This window comes from Bos mutus, chromosome 11 (assembly GCF_027580195.1).
Source record: "Bos mutus isolate GX-2022 chromosome 11, NWIPB_WYAK_1.1, whole genome shotgun sequence".
NCBI classification, from domain to species: domain Eukaryota; kingdom Metazoa; phylum Chordata; class Mammalia; order Artiodactyla; family Bovidae; genus Bos; species Bos mutus.
The window spans coordinates 6,613,693-6,641,502 of NC_091627.1; the positions used below are offsets into that span (position 1 = coordinate 6,613,693).

The following is a 27,810-nucleotide window of genomic DNA, read 5'->3' on the forward strand; positions in this document are numbered from 1 at the left end:
TCTGCTTCCTTCAATTAGGTATAAAATTTGAACTATTTTTATGGCTGCTAAGGACTGGAAGCTAAAAAGAAAGTGTGGGTTTAAATAAACCTCTAAAAAAACAGTTTTGAATGGATTTTTATATAAGGTGTGAATTTAGAAGGGGCATTTTTCCATTTATAGTTTATGGTTAGCAGAAGAAATGGTCATTATTTAAAACCATGCACTAAAAATGTCTCATAAAACTTCTAGGCTTTTCAATACTGAAGATCACATATATGCTACTTTAAATATATTTGCCAAAGAATCTATTGATTAGGCATCTGCTTTCCATGGCTCCCCTTTTAATATTCCTGGTACATGTAAGTTGGAGCCACTGTTTTTGTTAAATCTATCTTTTTTTTGGCTGCACTTAGTCTTCACCGTGGTGTAGGTGCTTCCTTGCTCCAAGGAACGTGGGATATCAGTTCCCCAACCAGGGATCGACCACCAGGGAAGTCCCCAAATCTTTAAAGATGAAATGTGGTAGACCACCTCAAAGAATTCCACTGTGTTCTCGATATGCAAGATTTCTCTTTTCTGCATCATTGTTTTTCTCTGAAGTACTTGCTTTAGATATTTCATATTTAGGAAATATTGCTTCTTCACAGTCTTTTGAATCTAAATCTACCAGATAATCTTTGCTGTGAGAGTATCAGTAGAGAAAACACGACGTAGTTGAAACACAGCTCATGTGATAGCAACCTCCAAGTCAGTACATTTTTCTTTTATCAGTTTGTCTACTTAGAAATTTTAAATTGTTATGTACCCCTGCCTTTTTTAAGTAATTGCAGCAATCACTATTCTATTGGGTGATGTATATTCCCTTGGAATTTCGAAACTTTAAGGGACAAGAGAGGTCATTTCATGCCCCTACCTCAGGGTTTGAGATGAGGAACTGGAAGCACAGACTTGCCCATTGATTTGTTCGAGGTCACACCATCCAGACACTTGGTCTCTGGATTCCCAGAGCAATGTCCTTTTTGCTGAAGTCCTCTGCCTCTCGTGTCATCTAGTAACACCTGTTGGAGATGAACTCACGTTTCACTCTGTCTGTAAAATGTACCATGATCAAAATTGCAAATTGATTACTGTATACTTCTCTAGGCACATCTGTAGATTCAGGGGAAATGAAAGAAATTAAATGTGAAATAATGAAAGTAGGTACTATGAAAGAGGAATAGCAGTAGGGAATAAAAAGAGAAGTGAACAGTGAAATGGCGTCATACGGAGAGTCTCAGTGTGGACCACGGGTCACCTCCTAGGACTGTTCTTTCTCCTCCTTCTTCTTTTTGTAAAAGTTGAAGTATAGTTGGTTTACAATGTTGTATTCATTTCTGCTGTACAGCAAAGTGACTCATTTATACATGTACTTACTGAGTCACTTCTTTTTCATATTGTTTTCCTTATGGTTTATCCCAGGACATTGAATATAGTTCCCTGTTCTATTCAGTAGGACCTTATGGTCCATTCATCCGACAGGCAATAGTTTACATCTGCGAATCCCAAACTCTCGGTCCTTCCCTCCCCCGTCCCCTCCCCCTCGGCAGCCACAAATCTGTTCTCTGTATCTGTGAGTTTCTAAACTTACATAAAAATGTTTCACAGACAGGTTCCTCTGTGCTGTGCTTTGGCATTTGTTTTTGTCTTTCTGACTTACTTCACTTAGTACGATAGTCTCTAGGCCCACCCATGTTGCTGCAAATCCCATTGTTTCATGCTTTTTTATGACTGCATAGTATTCCAGTGTGCACCCCACTCCAGTACTCTTGCCTGGAAAATCCCATGGACGGCGGAGCCTGGTAGGCTGCAGTCCGTGGGGTCACTACAAGTCGGACACAACTGAGCGACTTCACTTTCACTTTTCTCTTTCATGCATTGGAGAAGGAAATGGCAACCCACTCCAGTGTTCTTGCCTGGTGAATCCCAGGGATGGCGGAGCCTGGTGGGCTGCCGTCTATGGGGTCGCACAGAGTCGGACACGACTGAAGCGACTTAGCAGCAGCCGCAGCAGCAGTATTCCATTGTACATATGTACTGCATCTTCTTTATCTATGGCTGTTCTTCTAACTACAGAAGCCAAAATAGGACCCAAGAGAAATCAATCAGTGGAGCCATTAGTGAATTTTCTTTTTTCGAGATCACTCTTAGTTTTTATGTAAATTTAGGCCTGCAGAATGTAGAGGGGAGTATTTGGATTCTTGACCTGGAGGTGGGATTAGGAAGAGAGATTAGAGCAGTTTTGGCTAATCTGAGTGTGTTCAGTGTGAGCCTGCTACACAGGTTAAAATTTCTCCTAGTTAAATGTCTTAGCATAAACATCCCTCCAAATATTGTTTCTACTTCCTTCAAGGAGACTTATTCACACAAGTGGTTTTCATTAGCTCTTTGAAAGAACAGCCGCAGAGCCTTGAAAACACGCCCTTTGAATTTTAATTTTAAACATTCGGACCCAGCCCATATGTTTGCCTTGGATTTAGAGCAATAATGCTTGACTGAGGATGAGTATAGGGGATGGTGACCTGGTAAGAAAAACTACCCCAGCTCAGTGCTGTAAATAAAAGCCACTGCATAGAAACCCATGGTCTGCCCTCTAGTTAAATCATGTCAGGTCTTAACATCCAGGTAAGTGACCAGCTGGTGACCATGCCTATTCTTATTTGCTCTGTCTTTAGCTAAAAGATTCAAACCTATGCAAGTCTTTCACATTGAAAGATGAAAGGAATTAAATGGTTCAATTGTGAACATTTTGTGGCTTTTTAACTTGTAAACAAAAATACTAACTTCATCTTTTATCCCTGATTTCTCAATTATCTTCTGTATAAGGTGATATGTCTGCCTTTTTGTTTTAGGAATCTTTCAAAGAAATACCAACCTAAAAAGAACTCGAAGGAGGAAGAAGAATACAGGTGTGTTTATCACTGATTGTTATGTGGCCGTATGTATATGTCCTTGGTGATGATTATAAAGGAAATCTACATATACTCTGTAGATGTAGTATACCTACAAAAATAAATTGCATTCCTCATTCATATTTGTGTCAATTTTTAAATTGGGGGAAGACAATAAAAACTTAAATAACTTTTCTTATAGAGGCACTAGACCTCGTCCAGATTGTTTCAATTAAGGTAATTAGGAAAAGCTTAGCCTATAAGCAAATACAGGAAGTGTGGATGGACTGTGCATTCCTCATCTTGGTAAATTCAGGTGTCTCATTCATCTAGGAAATATGTCCGTTTCAGACAGCAGTTAAGACATCTTAACATGGCTAGTCCAAAAGTATCATCTCTAATTTAGATCTAAATATCCATGACATTAGAACATTTAGTAGGTATATGTATTTGGGGTTTTACCTGGGCTAGTAACAAAGCCAAATGTTGCCTGATACAGAGCAATTTGGCTTCGCAAAATGAAAAATGTTTCAGTTGTAATTAATTGTGTGCCATGTTGATGAGAACACCCTGATGTGTAATGAATTTGTCAAGACCCTATGGGAGCTGGAGGCATATTACCCTGATAGTAATGTTAATTACTCTTTCGCTGGCGGGAAGCCGCGTGAGAGAGGATGTGCCCTGTTTGGAAAGGAGTGGTGTGTGTTCTGTTCTGTAGGTATACGGCTTGCCAAGCCTTCCTTGCCACCCTGAATGAAATGAACGATTATGCTGGGCAGCATGAACTCATCTCCGAGAATATGACCTCTCAGATCATTGTGGAGTTAGTGCGCTACGTCCAGGAGCTGAAGCAGGAGAGGAAATCGGTAACTAAAATTTGTTTTTCTTCCTAAGAGGTGGAGCAAAGATGATGGGACTATCCCTCCAAGTTTTTGTTTGTTTGTTTTTATGGTTTCCTGTGCTATACAGTAAATCCTTGTTGCTTATCTATTTTATTTATTTTTTGACCATGCCGCTAGGCATGTGGGATCTTAGCTCCCCAATCAGGAATCAAACCTGTGTCTCCTGCATTGGAAGTGCAGAGTTTTAACCACTGGGCCGCCAGGCAAGTCCCTCCTGAGAAGTTTCAAAGTTAAATGAAATCATATGAGACAGTGGGTCTTAAATTGCCACCTTTGAGAAGCATATAAAAATTCAGGACCCTATTCCTAGAAAGTGTGTCCAGGTCTTTACGTATGATTTCAAGGGTCCATTATATACTCTGCAACTCATTTGTGGGCCCCAGAATACTAACCTTTTACGATGAATTTAAATATATTTGAGGCTCTGGGACATACAAGAGCAAGCAAGGTAATATGGTGTCTGCTGTGTGGAATAAATTGTATTAAAATAAATCCTTATAAGGAGTTCGAAAGAGCCAGAAAGATGGCCTCAGTTACAGACCCTCTGTTCCCTGGCTCATTCATTGTCATCTAATAAAGGGCCTTTTTGGTCCTCTCATCACCATTACAGTCTTTTCATGACTTTTATTGTTAACAAAAGGGAAAAATGTACCCTCGAGTAAAGTATATTCATAGTCAAGATTTTGACCGAAGAGATTTACCATTAAGCCGTGGTCTATATCACTGTACTTGGATTGCCTGTGAGGCACGTAATAATTTGTTGTAATAAAATACCAAAGTTGGCCAGTGACATGCTTTTCTCATGCAAGAGTCGACTCATTGGAAAAGACCCTGGTGCTGGGAAAGATTGAAGGCCACAGGAGAAGGGGGTGGCAGAGGATGAGATGGTTGGACAGCGTCACTGACTCAGTGGGCATGAATTTGAGCAAACTCTGGGAGATAGTGAGGGACGGAGGAGCCTGGCGTGCTGCAGTCTGTAGGGTCACAGTTGGACACAGCTGAGGACCGAACAACGATGACAAAATGCTTTCCTGTGTACGTTTGAGTCCTTCTCTGAGTGCTCTGGAGATACATGAGCCAATAAGACTGGTAGAGTTTTTGCTGAAATGGAGGAGACATTAAATAATAATGACCAAAATAATTATTTAATTGCAATTGTGATAGTGTCAACAAAGTCCAATGTATATACACAAATGAACATATAATGGGAACAGCTGACATGCTCATGCGCCATATCAGGGGAAGGTTCCCCAGAGGGCTTGAGGGACAAGTGGGAGCCACCTGGGACAAAGATTCAGTAGAGAGAACAGCTGTGCAAAGGCCCTGAGGCAGGAAGGTGTTTAGAACAAAGTTATATTGAGATGAGGCTTTTTGTCTGTTCACATTAGAGTGGTGATTCCCAAGAAGGCACAGCTTTTTCTACCCACCCCAGCAAATATTTGTCAATGTCTGGAGATGTTTCTGGTTGTTTGGGTTATTATAGCTGGGGGTGGGGGTTGCTGCTGGCTTCCAGTGGGTAGAACCCAGAAGTGCTGTTAACACCCCATAATGCACAGGATGAGCCTCCACGACAAAGAATTACCCGACCCAAAATGTGTGCGCCAGAGCTCCAGTAGGGTGACAGGCTCGATAGACTGTTCACGAAAGGGGAACTTTTATGTGACGGCAAGGAAGCAGCGAAACAGAATACTGAGGTTTGGAATGAAGCAAAATCCCCATACAGTCATAAAATAAACACGGTAAATCTGGATGCAATGTTGGACTGCTTCCCTGGCTCCAGAATTTCCCTCGACCCCGCAAAGTTTCTGTTAAACACCTTCTTCTTATTTGTTCCTTTGGTCAGTGCCTCGTGTCTCTTACTGACCTTCCTTCGCTCATACGGTTTAGCATTTTAGCCAACACTCTGAGTTGAAAACTCCGTGTATTTACCTTAGAGGGAAGTATTCATTCTCTTTTCTGGAGTGAATCGTGAAGTGTGAAGTCCACGTGACTTGGCCTCCTGTTGCTTTTTTCAGTGCCTCCCCTCCAACCACACGGCCCCTCGCTGCTCCTCGCCCACGCCCTCTGCGTCCTGGCCCAGAGCCTTTGCACTGCGTTTTCTTGCCTCGGTAAAACTTTTCCCTAAGTATCTGCAGAGTCCACTTCCCGACTTCTTTCTCAGGAGTGTCGGCTTCTCATTCAGGTCTGTCTCGTTTATCTTATTGAAGACTATAGGACTTTCCTGGTGGTCCAGTGGCTAAGACTGCACTCCCAGTGCAGGGGCCCAGGTTCCATCCGAGTCAGGGCACTAGATCTCATGCGCCGCAACTAAGCTGCTGTGCTACAACTAAAGATCCCACATGCCACAGCTAAGACCCAGCACCGCCAAAGAAAGAAATATTTTTTTAAAATTACAAGGTCCTCCCACCTTCTCCACCTCATTTATGCTACTTCCCCCTGCTTTATTTATTTATTTTTCTTTAGCTGTTGTTGTTCAGTCACTTAACTTGTTGTACTGCTGCTGCTAAGTCACTTCAGTCGTGTCCGACTCTGTGCGACCCCAGAGACGGCAGCCCATCAGGCTCCCCTGTCCCTGGGATTCTCCAGGCAAGAACACTGGAGTGGGTTGCCATTTCCTTCTCCAAAGCATGAAAGTGAAAAGTGAAAGTGAAGTCGCTCAGTCGTGTCCGACTCTTAGCGACCCCAGGACTGCAGCCCATCAGGCTCCTCCATCCATGGGATTTTCCAGGCAAGAGTACTGGAGTGGGGTGCCATTGCCTTCTCCTTGTACTAAAGCAAAGCTTAGATTCTCATGTTTGCATTTTCATGTAAATAACATTATGTTGTTGTTGTTGTTGTCCAGTCACTAAGTTGTGTCTGGCTCTTTGCGACCCCAAGGACTGTAGCACACCAGGCTTCCCTGTCCTTCACTATCTCCCAGAGTTTGCTCAAACTCATGTCCGTTGAGTTGGTGATGCTATCTAACCGTCTTATCCTCTGCCATCCCCTTCTCTTCTTGCCTTCTTTAGTACCTAATAGTACCTAACATTTTAAGTGTTTGTTTATTTCTCTTTCACCCCACACTGGAAACTCCACAAGGGCAAGACATGTCTTGTCTCAGCCCCTAAAAGAGTGACGAGTGTCGGGCTCTCGATCAATACTCTTGGAGTGAAAGGAAGAATTGAGGAGTAGAAGCAGCCATCTTCAGCATAGCTTAGTTCTCAGTGGGACTTTACTAGTTGGGGATCCTGTGTTTCTGTGTTATGACTGCATCCTTTTGTTTAATTGACTCACTGTTAATCATATGTCTTTTTTATAGTGTGTCATATCTGTACTTTGAATTCTTTTCCTTCTTTAATCAAAAATTATAGTCATTTAATGAGTAAATGATAGGTAGTACAGTCAGACATTAAATGATATCTTGCAATACATAGCATTGCTTTTATTTTAGGGAGAATTACTCTCTCTGAGTCAGATGTTCTGCTGGGAGGAGATGTAAACAACATACTCTTTTAAAGCCTTTTGTAATTCTATTCAGATGAAAATTTAGGAAACTGAAACTTTTTAAAGTTCTAGAAAGAATATCAATAAATACATGTACATTTCCAGTGTTTTAATGTAATGATTTATGAACTTATTTGCTTTATTACATGGTAATAGTTACCATTATTTAGAATGCTTGATATGGCAGTATGTTGATGCTCTAATATCGACAATTATTTTGATAATATTGGATATTTAACCATTTGGCCTCAAGTGCTTATTTTTATAGGTGATAATAACTGATGAGGAGGAGGGGCGGGCTGTTATACATTTTGCTCATTGTTTTACTTACATTTTGCCCCCAGCCAGCCCCCCTCTCTGGGCAGTGGTTGTTCGCATACGAGCTTTTGTTCCCGCTGAGTTTATTTTCTTGAACTTACATCCAAGGATGCCAGATTGACAGGTATGAAGGTCTCTGCAGTGTAGAAAGGGCTGTAGAAGGGCTCCTTGGGATGCTCTCGTGCTGAGCAGCCTTTCTCCCCGTGACCTTTTACTTTTGGTTACCCTGACTTTTCTTAGTAAGTGATCTAATTTTCTTAAGGATGATTCTCAAAACCACAGTGCACTGCTATCGCTTCCACTTTCTGGTGATGGTAACTATCAGCAGAAGGACACCAAGAGAGCTAGAGACCAAATCCAGCTCTTCTGGGGTCACATTCAGTTGCTGCTTCACTGCGGCACTGTGAAGCGCTGCCAGTGAACTTCAGATCTTCCTGGGAGGAGAGGAGAGCCTGAATCAGAAGTATGTCCGGAGAGCTTCAGCTCCTGGTGGTCGGGGAGGTGAGGAAGGGACCCAGGGTCTGCAGTCAACAAACCCGCTTAGGACTCCAACAGCCCCACTAGCTAGGAAACCTTAGTCAGGATGTAAAACTCTGAGCAACTTAGTTCTGCATCTGTAAGTGAGGCTGATGGTAATAAACCCCTTCCAGAGTTGCGGGGAGGGTTACAACAAGACAAGTACCCACCGCCTAGCACCTCGCTGGTATTGATGCGTAGGCACTGCACATCCGGAACCTCCCATCAGGGCCTTCTGCTTCTCAATACAGAATCTCCTTCCTACTCCAGAGAAAGGGCTTGATCAGGGTTTATTACAGAAAGCAGGAACGTCTACAGGTCTCCTTGTGACCATGTGTCATAACAGGTGCATTTAAAAGGATCTTTCTAAAAATGTTGACTTGGCGGATGGCATTGAAAACAAGCTGCTTTTAAAATTTTAGGTCAAGCTATTGTTTCTTGTGGCTGGCTAGAAATACTGTCCTGCTGAAGTACCATTCTTAACTGTCAGCCTAATACCTTCTGAGCCACTTAATATAGTGGTGAGTTCCTCCCTGCCCAAAGGGACAGTTTAGAATTTACAGGATTACTGCTGGATCTTATTACTCCCAATAGAGAGTGTTTCCACGTTCAGTTCCAATAGCAGTAGAAAATCATTTTTCATCTAGATTTTTCTATGTTTGAGCACATTAATCTCTAACAAGGTGAGAAATGGCTCACTATGCAAAAGATGAGGTTTCCTTCCTTCCTTGGATGGATTTGAAAGGAAGTGGAAGAACCCGCCTGCCAATGCAGGTTAGATGTAAGAGGCACGGGTTCGCTCCCTGAGTTGGGAAGATCCCCTGGAGGAGGGCACAGCAACCCACTCGAGTATTCTTGCCTGGAGAATCCCATGGACAGAGAAGCCTGGCAGGTGGCGATCCATAGCGTCACACGGAGCTGGACACGGCTGAGGCAACGCACGCTGGTGGTGTGAGAGATGAGAGTAGAGGGGGATACGGACATTCTCCTTGCCTCTGGGCCATGTTGTGCTCACAAGTGAGTTGTCTGATCTTAAGCAGAATCTTGAGGTCTTAAAGGTATAACCAATTCACGATGCTGTAGAGCAGAAACTAGGCTCCCACATGCTGAGTGGCCAAAAAAATTTTTTAATTAAAAAAGTGTACAACCTGAGAGTTTCAAAAAATTAATTTCAAAAAATCTCCAACTGTAAGATAGAATGATGCTCACTGTTCATATTTTTAGGGGGAAAGATGATTTTTTAAAATTTATTTCATTTTTTAATTGAAGCATGGTTGATTTACAATCTTGCTCCAATCTCTGTTGTACAACAAACTGACTCAGTTATGCACATATAGACATTCTTTTAAAAAATTCTTTTCCATTGTCGTTTACCCCTGGAGATTGGATGCAGTTCCCTGTACTGCACAGTAGGCCCTGGTTTATCCATTCTAAATGGAATAGTTTGCATCTATCAGCCCCAAACCCCAGTCCATCCCTCTCCCTCCCCTGCTCCCTGTTGGCCACCACGGGTCTTATTTCCATGTCTAGGAGTCTGTTTCTGTTTTGAGGGTACGTTCATTTGTGCTATATTTTACATTCAACATAGAAGTCATGCCATATGGTATCTCTGGGCCCATCCGTACTGCTGCAAATGGCATTATTTTGTTCCTTTTTATGGCTGAGTAGTATTCCACTGTATATATGTACCATATCTTCTTTATCTATTGTTCTGTTGTGGACATTTAAGTTTCCATGTCTTGGCTCTTGTGAATAGAGCTGCTATGAGCGCTGGGGTACAGGTATCTTTTCGAATTCTAGTTTTGTCTGGATATATGCCCAGAAGTGAAGTTGCAGGATCTTATGTGCTGTGCTGTGCTTAGTCGTTCAGTCGTGTCTGACTCTTTGGGACCCCATGGACTATAGCCTACCAGGCTCCTCTGTCCATGGAGATTCTCCAGGCTAGAATACTGGAGTGGTTGCCATGCCCTCTTCCAGGGGATCTTCCCAACCCAGAGGTTGAACCCAGGTCTCCCACGTTGCAGGCAGATTCTTTACCACCTGAGCCACCAGGGAAGCCCCGGGATCATATGATAACTCTATTTTTAGATTTTTGAGGAACCTCCATGCTCTTCTCCATGATGGTTGCACCAACCTACGTTCCCATCAGCAGTGTAGGAGGGTTCCCTTTTCTCCTTACTCTCTCTTTCATTTGTTATTTGTAGACTTGAGGAAATACGATTTTTATGCAGCAGTTTCCACACATGCTCTGTTCTGTAGGGAGCTCACTCACCTAGTATTATGAATAACCAGTGTCTGTCCTGATACACAAAAGTGTGTTTGCTTGTTTTGACGAAAATGTGTTGATTTTGTGAAAGGAAATTCTTTAAAAGAGAGCTTTGACTTGCCATTTGCAAGAGCACAGCCATTTAGGTTCTTTCCTGCCTGGTGTTTGAGCCAGCAGCAGTCCTCACTAGGGACCACCAGCACTTCTGGAAGCCTGAGAGGGGCAGTGGCTCTTAATTTCTTCACCTAATGGGTCCACTCAAGGCAACTGTATTTTTGGCAAGATGCTCACCTTCTCTTTAGAAGTAATGGAATTAGTAGCCTGCCCTTGGGGTGAGTATAAGTCAAAATATACAGTGACCGTTTCCTGTGCTTCGCATAAGTCTTTTATTCTCAAAGATAAATGAACACATCTGATTTTGTGCCAGTGTCTTGGATTTACTGGTGTTCAGTGATCATGGGTAGAAACAACTGGGGAAATCAACAGTTCTTTCTAAGGCAGCATGATGAATTTTAATGTGTAAAATCTGGAAGTTTTATACTGGCTTGCTTTTCATGAGTGTGAGTGAGTGCTCAGTCATGTCTGACTCTTTGCAACCCCACAGACTGTAGCCCACCAGGTTCCTCTGTCCATGAGATTTTCCAGGCAATAATAGTGGAGTAAGTTGCCATTTCCCCCTCCAGGGGATCTTTCTGACCCAGGGATCAAACCTGTATCTCCTGCATTGCAGGCAGATTCTTTATCTGGCTATCAGGAAGCTTGGGCTGGTTTTTTTAGATTTTTATAAATTTACAATGAGAGCGATATTCATTATCTCTGTAATCTGACCACATGCAATGAAAACTTCAATTTCTTTTATTTATTCTTTCTTTTTAGGTAGAGTGACTGTGATTCATTTATTAGTTGCCAAAATTTTACAAAAACTCTGAATTAAAGAACAAAAACTTAAAATCCTTGTCAATCAAAATCCTCATTTTTGTGTTTCCTTCTGTGTATATGCTCAGTCACTCAGTTTTGTCCAGTTCTTTCAGTCCATGAGGTCATTCTTTGTGACCCCATAGACTGTAACCCACCAGGCTCTTCTGTCCATGGGGTTTTCCAGGCAAGGATACTAGAATGGGTTGCCATTTTCTTCTCCAGGGGATCTTCCCAACCCAGGGATTGAACCCGAATCTCTTGCATCTCCTGCATTGGCAGGCAGATTCTTTACCACTAGTGTCACCTGGGAAGTCCTGAAAATATGTGGTTTTCATAATTAGAATTTTAGTGGCTATAGTTATTAAATAATTTTAGAGAGCAGTGTTCAGCTCCAACCTCTGAGTCTGTGTAGGGTTATCTGCAGTGGTCACCACTAACCACATATGAGGGATTTATGGAGATTTATAGCTCCAGGAGGGGAATCAGGAGGTTCCAGCCAACATTTACTGGAACCTCTAACTACATTTCTCCCGGCAGGTGGAAAGAATGCTTCATTTCAAAATGTTGGCCAGGAGCAGAATCAGTTTTTGGCAATGGTTATCTGAAGAGTTCTAGAGGAAATAATTATACAATGCCTTCAGTGACTCACTAAAATTTTTCTAAATCTCAGATAATGCTTGCAAGACCCTACATTACTGCAAAATGACCATAAGAAAAATTTCCCCAAGGTTTCAGAGATGTTGAAAAATTGATAACTAAAAGTCACGCACTCTTCTTAAAGTTTAGGTGTTGAATAGGTTCTGTTTATGAAACTTACAAAACAAACTTAATTGCCTGTAAGGCAGTTCTGCAGCCCAGACTGGCTCTCATATGTCTAGGGCATGTTTTTTTTTGTTCGTTTGTTTTGGCTGCACCCTGCCGTGCAGCTTGGGGAATCTCAGTTCCCTGACCAGGGACTGAACCCCAGCCATGGCGGTGAAAGCACCAAATCCTAACCATTGGGCCACCAGCAAACTCCCTAGAACATGTTTTTATAAGAGATGACAGTGAACAGTTAAAACGTAGCATGAAGGAAAGCAGAAAGTAAAAGGAGCTTATCTGTGTGATCAAGCTAATTGCAAATCTGTTTTTGATTTATTCAGTCCTGTTGAGATTCAGCTGTGGATACTCTATTATAAAGCCAGAACCTGTAAGAAGAAAATGCAGAAAAGCAAGGCAGATATTAGATTTCATGATCAGGAAAAAGAGCAGTGGGTCTAAAAAAGCAGTTAGTTCTTCCTTACTGGTGTTACTGTGCTGAGTCACTCAGTCATGTCTGACTCTGCAACCCCATGGACTGTATAGATAGCCCACCAGGCTCCTCTGTCTGTGGGATTTCCCAGGCAAGAGGGGGTTGCCATTTTCTCCTCCAGGGGAACTTCCTTACTCAAGGATGGAACCCACATCTCCTGCATTGCTCATTTACCACTGAGCCACCTGGGAAACCCCTCACAAAGCAGGAAACCCTCCAAAACTAGTTGGCCTTTTGTATGTCATGCTTATACAACACCCACTAATAGCCTCGGGTTTAATGTATATCTAGAAGGTATATTTTGTTTTGTTCTGTCCTCTTTGTTTTCAAAGAATATTCTATTTAGACCAGCATTCTATTAAGACCCTGTCCCCACTGTGGCTCTGTCACCTGCAAAACCACTGGTCTAATGAAGCAAAGAAATTCTATTTTCTCATTTATGGGATGACATACTTAGTTATCAGGATCCTTCAGTTTTGTCCTTGACTTCCTGAATTTGAAATGTGACTTTGTATTTCCCCCTTGTAAGTAGGAATGAGACCTTTTTCTTATAAAATTTGTGAGAATTCCTTGACAAAAGTTGTGTGTCTCTCCCCTGATTCACTGACACAGCATCGTTGTCAGTGGAGGCCCTGGAGCCCAGGAAGAGTGTAAAGGATGTCCCAGAGTTCTGTGATGAGGTGGCCCACTCAACCTGTCCAAAAACAAACTGTGGATCCCCAGAGTTTATCCTTTATCCTGCCCCAGTCCTATCCTGTTATCCAGTCCAGCACTTCCCTGGTGCCTCAGACAGTGAAGAATCTGTCTGCAATGCAGGAGACCTGGGTTTGATCCCTAGGTTGGGAAGATCCCCTTGAAAGGAAATAGCAACCCATGCCAGGATTCTTGCCTGGAGAATCCCATGGACAGAGGAGCCTGGCGGGCTACAGTCTGTGGGGTCACAAAGAGTCGGACACGACTGAGTGACTAAGCACAGCATTCCTATCTACAATTCCCACCGTCTGTGAATGGCAGCCCTTTTTAACCCAGTTGTTCTGGCCAAAAACGTGGGGCACCCAAGGCTTATTTTTCCCTTACGCCCCATCTTCTGGCTAACGTCAGGTCCTGTCGGCTGTACCTTCAGTAAATGTTCTGAATCCAGACACTTCTCAGCACTTCCTGCACAACCAGTCTCTCATCATCTCTCATCTGATGGACTGTCCTAAGCCTTTTAGTTTTAACTCGTCTCTGCTTCCAGGCCTGCTCCCTGGTCAGTGGTCCAGCTCCCCATCTCCATCTCCACCACCAGCTCCCCCTTGGGCAGGTGCAGCAGCCTGCCCCTCCTGCTTCCATTCAGTACATTCTCCATACAGCAGGCAGCACAACCCTGTGATAATGCAAATCAGACCATGTCACTTCCCTTCTTACATTTTTCCAGTAGCTTTCCACAGTGCTCATGGGGCTTGGGAAGCCATCCACGGTCTGGCCCTTGCTTTCTTCTCCTGCCTTACCCTCCCTCTCAGTCTAATTGCACTGGCATCTCTCAGTTCCCTGGACAGGCCAAGCCCTTTCCCACTTCAAAGCATCCTCATTAGCTGTTCCCGCTGCTTGCTTGGAACGGTGTTTCTGAGAACTTTGCAAGTTCACTCCTGCACTTTGTTCAAGCCTCTGCTTCAGCATCCTCCCAGACTGCCCCGTCTAAACGCTGCCCCCACACCCATCCCTCCCTAGTTCCTTACCCTCTTCTCCTACCACTGTGTCTACAGGTCCACAGGGAAAGGAACTTTGTTTTATTCACAAGCAATGTAGCACCCTGCACGTGTGGGTGTGCAATGAACACACTTGAATGAATGATTTGAGTTGGACTTTAAACCTTTCAGCTCAGGGAAGGATGACTGTCCCTGAAGCTTCACCTATTCACCTAGCACTCTATCTAAAACCCTTATTAAAGGTGATTTCCCTTGGTTTGGTTTGGAAGAACAGTTTCATACCCTTGGAAGAGATCACCTGAAGAATCTAAGCCATTGGCTGCTTACTATCGATCCTTTGAAGATCCTTTCATCCTGAGTGAATCAGGATTCTTCAGAGGAATTAGAATCTTAAGGAATGTGAAAGAATGGATTGTTTTGAAGAACAGTTTTAAAAAAGACTTCTGGAGTCTAGGTGAAAAGTGTGGATGCGGGGAATTCTCTGCAGGTCCAGTGGATAGACTCTGTGCGCTCACTTCCGAGGGCCCAAGTTCAATCCCTGTTTGGGGAACTGAGATCCCATGAGCCTCGTGTGCAGACATAAAGAGCAATAGTGTGTTTGTGGAGAGTTCTGGGGAGTGAAAGCCAGCAGGAGAATAAGAGGGTGCTGGGGGGAGGGGAGCAGCAGGAGAGGGGGTGACGGCAACTTGACCAGAGCTGCTGGACCTGGACTGGGCTGGGGGTGGGGGCTGCCCAGTGCCCGGACGGTCAGTATTATGGGGGAAGTTAAGTAACTGCACACGACACAGGGAGGCAGGCATTTTAGGAACTTTAAACAAGTCCATTGAGAAAGTATTTTTGTTATAAATGAATTTGGAGGAAACAGGTCTTACTGAAGAAAACCACAAGGCCATTCCCATCACAAATGTTTCTGGGGTTATGGTTTGGGCTTCACTGAAGTGACAACTGCCTTGAACCTGTCTGAAGGTGCTTCACAGCTTCCCTACACAGTCCACATGAATATCCACACACACAGATTTATCATTAGGTTAATTAACCCTGAGTCAGGCTAGCACTAGAAGCCTGCTGGTATTCAAGCCCATCACACTGTACAGTTTTTTGGAAATTCTAGTATCTGTCACAGCTATATTTTCTGGAAACTCCTTTCTTCTTCCCCTTTTAAAGTTTTTTGTGTTCCTTTGTTTTCATATGTAGAATCTGAGTTTTATTTAAAATTCCAGATGGCTGGCTGGCTGGCTGCTCTCCTTATTTGAGTGTTTATTCTGTTATTTTTTTTCCACCTTTTTTTTTTTAAAGACGTGGCTCTTTTCACATCAATGCCGTATTTTGCTTTTTTAATGTAGTTTTTAAAATTGTTGATCTATGTTATATATATAGCAAAATGAGTAGCTGTTGTACCTAATTGCAGTGTGTGAGTAACAAATAATCTCACCATTTATCTATTCAGCCTAAGGATGATTTCTTGCAGCACAGTTAAATCTGCTTCGAAGCTTTGTCTTTGTCATTTTGCTTTGAGTTAATGCCTGCCTATTTTAGGTTTCTTGTGATTTTTTTTTTTTTTTTTTAAATCTCAGCTCCTCCTGGTCCCTGGGAAATTTCTGAAAAATTTTTGAAGGCTCATTTGATTTGTATAGATTTTACCTGTATATTTTAAGGTTCAACCAAAAGTTGAAAGTAAGCTTTGCTGCCACCCAGATAGCATCAGGCATTTAAAAAGGTCTATTATCATGTTTGAAGAGAGACTAAAGCATCTTATTACAGGAGAAAGCAAAGAGCGTTGTTTTTTTTTTTTCCTGGGTCTCTAGAGATGGCATTTCCTGTCTCTCCTCTGATAGGAGCAAAGAGCTGTGATGACTTCACTCCGTGGCTCCAAAAGAAGTGCCTATTATCTTTTTTTCTCGAGAACAATTCGTCTTTATTTAGAGCTTGGAGGCACACTTTTTAGATCCACACTTGCTCACTGCCCAGCGAAGAAATGTTTGACCATTGTTTGTTAATAAACAAGAAACACATCTGGCAAGCTGGTTGGTTTGTTTAACTTTGCAACTGTTGAAATAAAGCCATTAAAGGAGGGAAGATCTAGCTGGCTACAAAGGGCCGCTGCTATTTAGGTCAGGGGATGCTCGAAACCATCAGAAGGGCTTTTGTTCCGTCCATTGGTTTCCTAAGGGATCAGCCAGCCCAGGATTTTTGTGTCTTGTAGGCAAATCCATCTTGGAGAACACATACTAGGCAAGAAAGACTAGAAAGAAAATCGGTGACAGTTTTTTTTTTTTTTTCTCTTAAGCCACAGGAAATGCAAGCACAAGTGTACTTCTTGAATAATTGTTTTGGTGTTGCGGGGGCGGGGGGCGGGGATGGTGGGGGAGAATGTCATGACAGGAGCCCTTCCTGGGAAAAAGCTAACCAATAAAGTTGAGGTCCACACTGTGCTTGAAAAATAAATGCATATTTATTATTCAACCTGGAAATGAAGAAGCAAGAGAATTTACTATCTAGTAGGTTTTTGATCAAATTATCCACTCGTGCATCCCAAACATGGCCTTTTTTGGAAGACTGTGGTCTTCAGAGCCGGTCCCTCTGCTGGTAAAGCCCGATCCCCCTTTCCTGTGCAGGGTCCGTGGCTTTTGCACGTTCTTGGGCTGCGTTTCCTCTCGGTCAGGACGGTGCTGGCTGTGGGGGAGCTTTCGTTTTGTGAAACCGTTCATTTCAGAGCTGCTGTTAGAGTAGAAGCTTAGAGCCCAGCTCTGAATTGGGTGCCGAGGTTTTCTTTTTGTGTCTGTCTTTGAATCTCAAAGTAAGATTGGGGAGAAATGGGGATAGCTTTTCAGCCAACTATAGGACACCAGGGACCTGCATAGGAAATGGGGCTGGTCCTCTGGATAGTTTGGGGATGAGGGACTCTCAGGGCCGAGGGGCACAGCTGAGCCTTTGTCCCCCTCCCGAACCCCTCACTCCTCTGTCTCCCCAGGTCCTCCCCACCCCCCTTCGCCTTCTTTAAAGTGATGTCTGTGACTTTCAGAAAACCTGCTCCCGTTCTGTACTTCCCCTCAAAGCTCAACTCTGCTCTGGGCTCATCTTACGCCTCCCCAAAGTCCATCCTTTCTTACTTGTTTATGCCTACCTTCGACTCCATCTCTTTTTGGTCGTATCCACCTCTTTTCTGTCGTATCCCTCTGTCTATTATGAGACTCGAAATACGAAGCCCCACGGGGCTCCTCCAGACCAAAAAAATTGCTAGATGGGTAAACCTTGCTGTCAAGAGGCACTTAAAATGGTGAAACGTGACCTCCGAAGAGAGACAAGAAAACATTCCCTTATAAAGGAACACTGTTCTTTAAAAAAAAAAAAAAAAAAGAGTCTGATTTTTGTCTCCTCCTCTCTGGCCTCCCGGGGTCAGTTACCTTGTGTGTCTCGGCTAAGCCATAGGTTCTGATGAGGTGAGAGAAAAGGCTCTGAGTACCGAGGGGACCTCTCCATGCCCGCCACCCTTTTGCTTCCCTCCACTACACCCCCCTCCCAGCCATGCTTACCTCCTCCGCCAGAAGACAGACAGCACATTCACGCCGGGTCACTGAAGGAAGGTCATTTGTTAAAAGGAGCATTTAGCACTTGTGGAGAGGATTCAGGAAGAGCAAAGGGATGGACTGGTACTCCCCACACCCTGGGCTGATCACAGTAGGGAGCTGCCGTGGCCCTAGGTCTCAAAGAGCAGGGGAGCCTTGTAGGAACTTCAGAGATGAGCTGTGGGGGCACTGCCCGGCCAGAGCTGTGGCCTTTGGTCAAAGGACTTGGTCACCCCTTTGCATCCTAGCGACGGTGCAGATGGAAATTCCTGCTCTCTGATCTGCCAGAACCTGTCAAGTCTAACAGGGGGCAAGGGCTTTCGTGCACATGGTCCATGCAGGTCAGAACATCCTTGGAATCACTCTGACCTCTCCATATCTCACAGCCCACATCTGATCTGATTTATTGGTGATTTTCCCGATCAAAGGACACCGAGAGTCTGAGCCTCTGTCACCACATACACTGCCGCCCCAGGGTGCAAGTGTCCATCATTTCTAGGGTTGGAGAGGGACTCCCACCTGGAACATTCTTGCATGACATCCCTGACTTCCCAGCTCATGCAGACAAAAAGCCTACAGACTCTGCATAGGCTGCACCTTTCTTCTCTGACCCCATCTCCTCACATTCTTGAGACTCACTTTGATCTGCCTCTCTGACGTCCCTGGTGGTCAACACCAAACATATACCTGCCACAGGACCTTTGCAGATGGCAGGAAGGTGAATCGAAGTTTAAGAAAATCTAAGTTATGGAAACATCTACCCAAAACTTAGACAAGTATTTGCAGGAGCGTTATTCATAATAGCCCCAAACTGGGGATCGGTCACCCAAAAAATTACCATGTGGCAATAAAAGGAATAAAGTACTGATATGTGTGATCATTGGAAACATTCAGACTAAGTGAACATTATGATATGTTGAAAGCATGATGTCAGTCACAAAGGACTTCATATTGTACAATTCCTTTCATATGAAATATCCAGAATAAGCAAGTCTATACAGACCGGAAGTGGTGCGGTATTTGCCTAGGGCTGGGGAAGATGGGAGGTGACAGCTAAGAGGTGCAGCATTTCTTCTGAGGTGATACAAATGTTCAAGGGGCTTCCCCAGCAATCCAGTGGTTAGGACTCTGCCTTCTAATGCAGGGGGTGAGGATTCGATCTCTGGTTGAGGAACTATGATCGCACGTGCCTCGGGAGGGTGGGGTGGCAGGGGTATGGCCAGAAAATTTTTTTAAATGTTCTAAAATTGATTGTGATGAGAGTTATTTATTTTGTGACTAGACTAAAACCCATTGAATTGAACAGTTTCAGTGGGTGAATCGTATGATATACGAATTACATCTCAAAGCGATTAAAAATAAAGATCTGATTGCCATCTTTATAAAGCATTCCTGTCATTTTTACAAGTAGCATAAATAACTCTTAGCATTCAGTAGTCTTATAGCTAAAGTCAGATGGAACTCTGTGACTATTGACTTATTACTGTTTTCATTTCTCATTTATTTTTTAAGTCTTACATTTCTTCGGAATGCATGGGCTAGATATTCAATATTTAAATGTCCTTGGAGTGGGTGAATTTTTTTTCAAGTCTTAATAAGAGCAAGATGGGGTACTAATCATGGGTGTGTCTCTGCTCCTCCCCCCACCCCCCAGCACTTTCACGATGGACGGAAGGCACAGCAACACATAGAGATGTGCTGGAAGCAACTAGAATCAGTAAGTGAAAAACCAACCCTCAAGAAATGTCTTTATAGGTGTTTCTGATCTGAATTTAACTTAAGTTTGAATCAACAGGAAGTACAAAATAGAGACCCTAACGTCTTTAGGGAATTTTACAATTTGGATTTAATTGATTTCTAGAGATTATTACTGGAAGTAAAATGTTGAGCCCCAAAGAACCCAAGTGGAGTCTTTTTTCTAAAAATCATAGGGAAGAACAAAGATTAGACAGTTTGGATGGAAATAAAGGCAGATTTTAAAATAAATTCCTGAAATGATGGCATGGAACAAATCAGTTCGGAAAAGAATGCTTTTGGGGAGGGGGCATGAGGGAATGCCGATAAAATTATGATAAAATTACATCTTCATATAGGAATCTCATGGTTTCATTAACAATCACTTTCCCTGTCACCATCTCCCTCTGCTCTTAGAGTAAAAGACGTTTTGAGCGGGATTGCAAAGAGGCTGACCGAGCCCAGCAGTACTTTGAGAAAATGGATGCTGACATAAATGTTACGAAAGCAGATGTTGAAAAGGTAAGGTGAAAGCGAGAGTCTTTTTTTTTTTTCATTTCCCCTTTTAATGCTTGTCACGTATCCTCCCAGACTGCTGGTCCCCAAGTTCTTCTTTCTGATGCAACCACAAAAGGCCACTCAACTTGGGATTATTTTCGTTTCGTGTCAACTTGGGGTGTGGGGTGTTAGGAGGAGGCTGGTGGGGGAATCTAAAATGTGGGGGAATCTTCAGTGTTCTGATTTAAGCAGCGTGTTGATTTCTTTAGTCACTAGGACGATTAACGTGGAGACTTAAACCATGAACATATCTTACGGGGTGGTTTCCGCAGACTGTGGTTCTCTCTTAATGGCTTTTCAAAGAAAAAAAATCGACCTCTTAAAAGCTGGAGCAGACCGCCCAGCGCCATCTGAAAGAGCTTGGCTGCTGGCACTGCTTCTGATAAAAAGATAAAGAGACTCACGCTAGTGGCCAGAGTTCTGATGGACTCATTCAGGTTGCTAACAGGTTGTAGCCCAAGGCTTGCATTGGGAGGTCCTCTCCAAAGCTTTTCCCAAAATGGACTTGTGTGGTTGGCAATTAGGAATATAATTATAAAGCTTGTACTGTGTCTTCTTGTGGTTCCCTGTGTGTTTTTTCCCTAGAAGCTAAATTTTCTTTTTATAAAAGTCATCAATATGACTGTAAACAAAATTAGGCTGTTAAAGAACCGTATTCATTCCTGACTGCCCAGGGCTGATTTGGCATTCATAGCTTCATGCTTTTATGTGGGGAAAAGCACTGGGTTTTTGTAGATTTCTTTCACTTTTTGCCAGATAATTTGGAGATGAATTTGCTTGGAAAATATTGTAAATTAGGTATTTAGTTATTCGCCCAATTCTGCCAAATTCCTTGCTTAAAGCCTAGGCATAGATTAGTATGGCTTCCTCTAAAATTACCTAGTATATTAGAAAACACATTCTTAATATCTATATTTGATCTTGAGTGGGGATATTTAGTTTACCAAAAGATACATTCATTTGCTGGTAAAATTACCATGCTCATAGTAATGTAACAGTCACTCAGTCATGTCTGACTCTTTGCAACCCCATGGACTGCTACCCACTGGGCTCATCTGCTCATGGAATTCTCTAGGCAGGAATCCTGGAGTGGGTTGCCATTTCCTCCTCCAAGGGATCTTTTCTACCCAAGGTTTGAACCTGAGTCTCCTACATTAGCAGACGGATCCTTTAACATCGAGCCACCTGCTGCTAAGTTGCTTCAGTCGTGTCCAACTCTGTGGGACCCCATGGACTGCGGCCTACCAGGCTCCTCCGTCCATGGGATTCTCCAGGCAAGAGTACTGGAGTGGGATGCCATCGCCTTCTCCAACCTGAGAAGCCCCAAAATGCACCATAAATTACCATAAGTTCTCATGAAATGTTAATGCCCCAAAGTATTTAATATGTTACTCAATTAAAATAGATTGACCCAAAGTTTATTAAAAAAAAACAACTGGAGGTTAAATGAACATAAAACTTTTGTATATTCATTTAGAGCCAGATGCCTTGCTAATAAACTCTTTTTATTTCTATTTTGTCTCTTTTCCTTAGAGACAGTCGTAACAGCAGATAATGACAGTCTTATTCAGTCTTTATGCCTTTTATTTATTTTTCTTATCTTGCTCTTCTGGTTATGACCTCTTTTATCCTGGCAGAAGCAGTTATTGTGGACTTCCTTATCTCGTTCTAGATAAAGAGAGTGTTTCAAATGTTTCCCCATTAAACATGATTATAATAAGCCTTTATCAGGCTTATTATAAGGGATTCCCTTCTTTTCCTATTTTGCCAAGAGGTTGTTTTTGTAAAAACTCAACTTGATATTGAATATCATCAAATACCTTTTCTGTTTCCTTTAATCCATTAATGGACAGATTACATTATTAAGTTTTCTTATATTGAACCAAATTAGCATTCCTGGGACTAGTGTAACTAGATTTTGGTGTATATTTTTTTTAAATACAGAGCTGAATTTACATTATTAACATTTTACTTGAGATCTTGCATCGATGTTCACTGAAATCAGTTCAGTTCAGTCGCTCAGTCGTGTCCGACTCTTTGTGACCCCATGGACTGCAGCACACCAAGTTTCCCTGTCCATCAACAATTCCCAGAGCTTACTCAAACTCATGTCCATTGAGTTGGTGATGTCATCCAACCATCTCATCCTCTGTTATCCCCTTCTCCTCCTACCTTCAATCTTTCCCAGCATCAGGGTCTTTTCCAATGAGTCAGCTCTTCACATCAGGTGGAGTTTCAGCTTCAGCATCAGTCCTGCCAATGAATATTTAGGACTGATTTCCTTTAGCATGGACTGGTTGGATCTCCTTGCTGTCCAAGGGACTTTCAAGAGTCTTCTCCAACACCACAGTTCAAAGGCATCAATTCTTCAGCGCTCAGCTTTCTTCACAGTCCAACTCTCACATCCATACATGACCACTGGAAAAACCATAGCCTTGACTAGACAGACCTTTGTTGGCAAAGGAATGTCTCTGCTTTTTAATATGCTGTCTAGGTTGGTCATAACTTTTCTTCCAAGGAGCAAGTGTCTTTTAATTTCATGGCTGCAGTCACCATCTGCAATGATTTTGGAGCCCCCAAAAATAAAGTCTGTCACTGTTTCCATTGTTTCCACATCTATTTGCCATGAAGTGATGGGACCAGATGCCATGATCTTAGTTTTCTAAATATTGAACTTTAAGCCAACTTTTTCATTCTTCTCTTTCACTTTCATCAAGAGGCTCTTTAGTTCTTCTTCACTTTATGCCATAAGTATGGTGCCATCTGCATATCTGAGGTTATTGATATTTCTCCCAGGAATCTTGATTCCAGCTTGTGCTTCTTCCAGCCCAGCATTTCTCATGATGTACTCTGCATATAAGTTAAATAAGCAGGGTGACAGTATACAGCCTTGACGTACTCCTTTCCTAATTTGGAACCAGTCTGTTGTTCCATGTCCAGTTCTAACTGTTGCTTCTTGACCTGCATACCGATTTCTCAGGAGGCAGGTCAGGTGGTCTTGGTATTCTCATCTCTTTAAGAATTTTCCACAGTTTATGGTGATCCACACAAAGGCTTTGCCATAGTCAATAAAGCAGAAGTAGAATGTTTTTCTGGTTCATTGAAATAGAAACCTGTGGTTTTTCTTTCTTGGCTGTTCTAGTTTTCTATATTAATTTTGGAATGTTCCTTTTTATTTTCTAAATTATTATTTAGAAATGTTCCTTAAATGTTTTGTAATATTTTATAGTGGGAGAGTTTCTAACTACTGATCTAATTCCTTTTTTGTCCTTGAAAGCATTCACTTTCCGCAAAATGAAAAATCTGATCCTACATGTAGTTTCCTACGCTTACCTGTTTTTACACAGGTGGAAATATCATTCCAGATTTTGCATTCATAGTCCCAGCTTTTCTAGAGAGCTCACAGAATGCACATTGTAGTACTTCTTGAAGCCGCTGAGCCAGCCACTACTTGCAATCTTTAGCCTTTTTCTTCCTTTTTTTTTAAATTGAAGTATAATTGACTTACAATATTATATTAGTGTCAGGTGAACTTCACCTTTGTGTTAGTTAAGATCTCATGATGTTGTAAAGGCTTACCCATGATTGCTTCCAAATATTGAGTATGAAAAATTGCATAGAGACTGGCAAGCCTCCTATACCAACATCACCACTGCCTTATATTTCAGTCACATAAGAAGGTAGAAGTCACAGGAGAAAACCTGTGAGATTGAGAAGACAGTGTGTGTGATTATAAATGTATGTTCCTTGGAATTTCCACTCTGGCCCACATTTAAAGTGGGTTCTCCGGGAAGCTCTCCCGGCTCACGGCCAGGCCGGGACCACATCAGTCTGAGTTTCCCACTTAAGGTTAGGGAATCTACACCTGCTGGGTGAGTTCTGGGCCTTTGTGATTGAAAAATTTTCCAGGGTGATTCTTCAGTTTTCCTCCCTTGGGTCGGGTCCAAGAGAGTTAATGTATCAAAAGCACAATTTCTAGGTCCGGTTGCAGCTTTAGCGCTTTTGAAAGGTACTACCAAACTGAATCGCTCTTCTCAACTATTTTAATATTTCCAAGGATGCATTGTTATTTCTTATACTGACAGTGTCATTTAGTTATGTTTACGGAAGTCCTATTGCAGTTCTGTTCAGTTCAGTCGCTCAGTCGTGTCCGACTCTTTGCGACCCCATGGACCGCAGGACGCCAGGCCTCCCTGTCCATCAGAAACTCCCAGAGTTTACCCAAGCTTATATCCATTGAGTCGGTGATGCCATCCAACCATCTCATCCTCTGTCGTCCCCTTCTCCTATTTACCTCCTCCCTAAGGACGTGCACTGTCTAATGTTGAAATTCTGGGACTTGCCTGGTAGTCCAGTGACTAAGGCTGTGCTCCCAATGCAAAGAGCCTGGGTTTGATTCCTGGTCAGGGAACTAGATCCCATGTGCCGCAACTAAGACCTGGGACAGCCAAATGAATAAAAATAAATAAATATTTAAAAAACAATAATAACAACGATAACTGTGCTTCTCCTGACACAAACTAGGGCACTTCACACTTAAAAAAATAAATAAACATCGGAATTCTTAAATTATTCTGTTTATGAATGTGACTTGAAGCGCTGTAATTTCCCCAAAGCAAAGCCATGATTTGATTGTTGTATTAGTTTTTGCATTATCTGTCGCCAGTGAAGCCTCTTGTCAGGATCAAGCTGAAAGGAAGCAGTGTTTCAGTTCTTAGGGGCACTTAATGTAATTTCCCATCTTAACTTCTGAGAGTCTTCGGATCTCTTATAAATGTCTTTTCCTCCAGTTTCTGCAAATGATTCAGTTACCCAGTTGTCTTTGAGGTGACTCCCCCTGCTTTTTCCGGCAGTCAGCTCCACAGCCCTTGGAATGATAAGCCTGTGTTTACAAAGATACTGTCGCTGCTCCTACTGCGCGTAGGACGGACTTTCCTAAATCGCGCTTGTGTTTGATGACACCATCCGTGGGGACTGTGTCTGCATGATGCTTCTTCTGTGCTGCATGGGATCTGGGTGGGAGCTGATCTTCTTTCCCTTTGGGGGGTTAATGTTCCGCAGAGAGACTGCCCAGATCTACCCCAGCCCACACTTTGGCTTTGGGTTCACCTTGAGTATGTCTTTCGTCCTTTGCTTACAAGCGGGCATGTGTTAGCTTTGAGGTGCCCAGTTTAACTAAATGTAAATTTATATGTATAAATAGACAGACAAAAAAAACCCAGACCCACTGGCAGTCTTGTCTGTGGGCCCGTGGAAATATCTGGGTGTCATGATCCTGCCATGTCCCTTAGAAGAATGATGGGGAAAGAAAGTCAGTTCAATGGAATGGTTTTTATTGGTGATGAAAATGCAAGGAGCCAGGCGGTTTCTTTTCCCTTGCCAAGAGGCCGCTGTCAGAAAGTTTTGAATTTGAAGACTTGGAGTGAGCTGTAGTGACTTGAAATGGGTGAAGCGGGGTTTGTCAGAGAACCAGTATAGGGTGGAATAGGTCATCTTGTGGCTTGTGACCTACATGTTCAGGTTAAAGGTAAGGGAAACCAGCCTTTTCCCCTCCCTTTTAACGAGATGGAAAAGATAATCCTTACTCTCTGTCTTGTAATATTGAGAGGTCGAAGGACTGCAAGCAAACATGGAACAATTAAACCATGTTATGTCTTACTCAGCTACAGGAGTCTCATGTAAAAAAAGGCAATTAAAGCACTGAGAATAAGGTGAAGTATTCTCTGCTGTCCAGCCCTCCCCTTCCCAGACCCTCCTCAGGGGTGGTCACTTTCGCCACATGATATGTGTCCTTCTAGGCTTTTTTTAAAATATATTTTATTTGTTTACTTGGCTGTTCCAGGTTTTAGTTGGGGCACGCAGGGTCTTTGCTTGAGGTGCACGGACCCCCTAGTGGTGGCGGTGGGCTCAGAGTGCAGGGCTCAGTAATTACAGTGTGCACACTCAGCTGCTCCCTGGCTTGTGGAAGCCGATCCAGGTCCCCTGTGTTACGAGTCTTAACCACTGGACCACCAGGGAGGTCCCGAGACCTTTCAAATGGGTGTTTATCGAGGTGTGATTTACATACCATAGCGTGGCCATGTCTTATGTGGACAGCTCAAAGAGTTTTTGCATATAAATGAAATTGTGTGCTAGGACCCCAAATAAGGGACGTTCCTAAGACCTCAGCAGTCCCCCTGGGACCCTATCCCCACCTCAAAGTTATTATTATAATAATAATAACTATTATCCTGACATGGGACATATATTTGTTTAGCCTGTTTCTATAGTTCATACAAGTTATACCATCCGTATTCTCCTGTCTAGCTTCTCTAACTCAATATGGTGTCTGTGAGATTCATACTCTCGTTGCAAGTAAGGGAGATGTGTGTTGCTGCGTGGCATCCGTCGTGCGGATGTACAGTTTATCCGTTCTCAGGTTGGCAGATGTTTGGACTGTTTCCATACTGAGGCCAAATGAAGAACAAAGCTCGTACGAACATGTGTATACACCTCAGTTGGCAGACACGGGCTCTCCTCCTCCTTAGTGGTGTGCCCGAGGCGGAACGCTGAGTCACAGGTGCGTATCTGGCGCAGTGCGCTGTCAGACCTTGACAAGGTGGCTTTACCAGTGGACACACCTTCAGCAGCGGCTCCTCACCCTCACCGAGGGTTGGTTCTCAGTCCTTCTATTTCGGCCTTTTTAATGAGTATGGAGTGGATTCTGGTAGTGTTTTTAATTTACCTTTATATTTCTTTGATAAAAAATGATGTTGAGCATCTTTTCGTATGCTATTATCTGCTAGTTATAATAACCTTTTTTGTAAAATGCCCAAATCTTTAACTCATTTTAAAAACAGACTTTCTTCTTTCTGGCGTATGGTAGTGGTGGTGGTTTAGTCGCTGAACTGTGTCCGACTCTTTGCGACCCCACGGATTGGTAGCCCATCAAGCTCCTCTGTCCATGGGATTGTCCAGGCAAGAATACTGGAGTGGGTTGCTATTTCCTTCTCCAGGAGACCCAGGGATAGAACCTGTGACTCCTGCTTGGCAGGTAGATTCTTTACCACTGAGCCACCTGCATAGCCATATACATATGTATGTATGTATATAATTATACAGTTATCTTTACTTACCCCAGTCAAGCTTTTTGCTACACTTTTAATTACTATGTGATTGATCTTTTAAAATTTTCATCACTACTATTGAAATATTGTGTGATGGGAAAAGCCTAGACAACTGGAATATTAACATTTCCAAGTCACACATTTTTAAGGGTTAGGCTTAGAAGTACAGACAGCCCAGCTCTCCATGGCCCCTTCTCTCAGAAGCTCAGTACCAGTGCCATCAGAGTGGACATGGTGCCAAAGGACTAGTGTTCATGGCCACCGTGAGCAATTAAGCTCTTCATGTATTCTCGATTTTGGGGGGGGGATGGTGGTAGAGTACAGTGTATAAAGAAGTGGGCAGGAGACGTTTTTTTTAATATTTATTTGTTTGACCATTCTGGATCTTAGTTGCAGCGAGTGGGGTCTTTGATCTTTCAGTTGCAGCGTGCAAACTCTTAGTTGCGGCATGCAGGATCCAGTTCTCTGACCAAGGATGGAACCCGGAGCCCCTGTGTTGGGAGCAGGGAGCCTTAGCCACCGGACCACCAGGGAAATCCCAAGACTACTTTTAAT

General features: G+C 42.9%; 1 protein-coding gene across 7 annotated transcripts in view; it reads left to right on the plus strand.

The window, feature by feature from the left end:
• FNBP1 (formin binding protein 1) overlaps positions 1–27,810 on the plus strand; it is a 132,511-nt gene that overhangs the window by 54,013 nt on the left and 50,688 nt on the right. For all 7 annotated transcript variants that reach the window (XM_070378845.1, XM_070378843.1, XM_070378844.1 and 4 more), the window contains exons 3-6: positions 2,871–2,927; positions 3,628–3,775; positions 19,512–19,574; positions 20,009–20,113. In XM_070378845.1, coding sequence (XP_070234946.1) covers positions 2,871–2,927; positions 3,628–3,775; positions 19,512–19,574; positions 20,009–20,113 — 373 coding nt within the window. The remainder of the gene's footprint in view (positions 1–2,870; positions 2,928–3,627; positions 3,776–19,511; positions 19,575–20,008; positions 20,114–27,810) is intronic.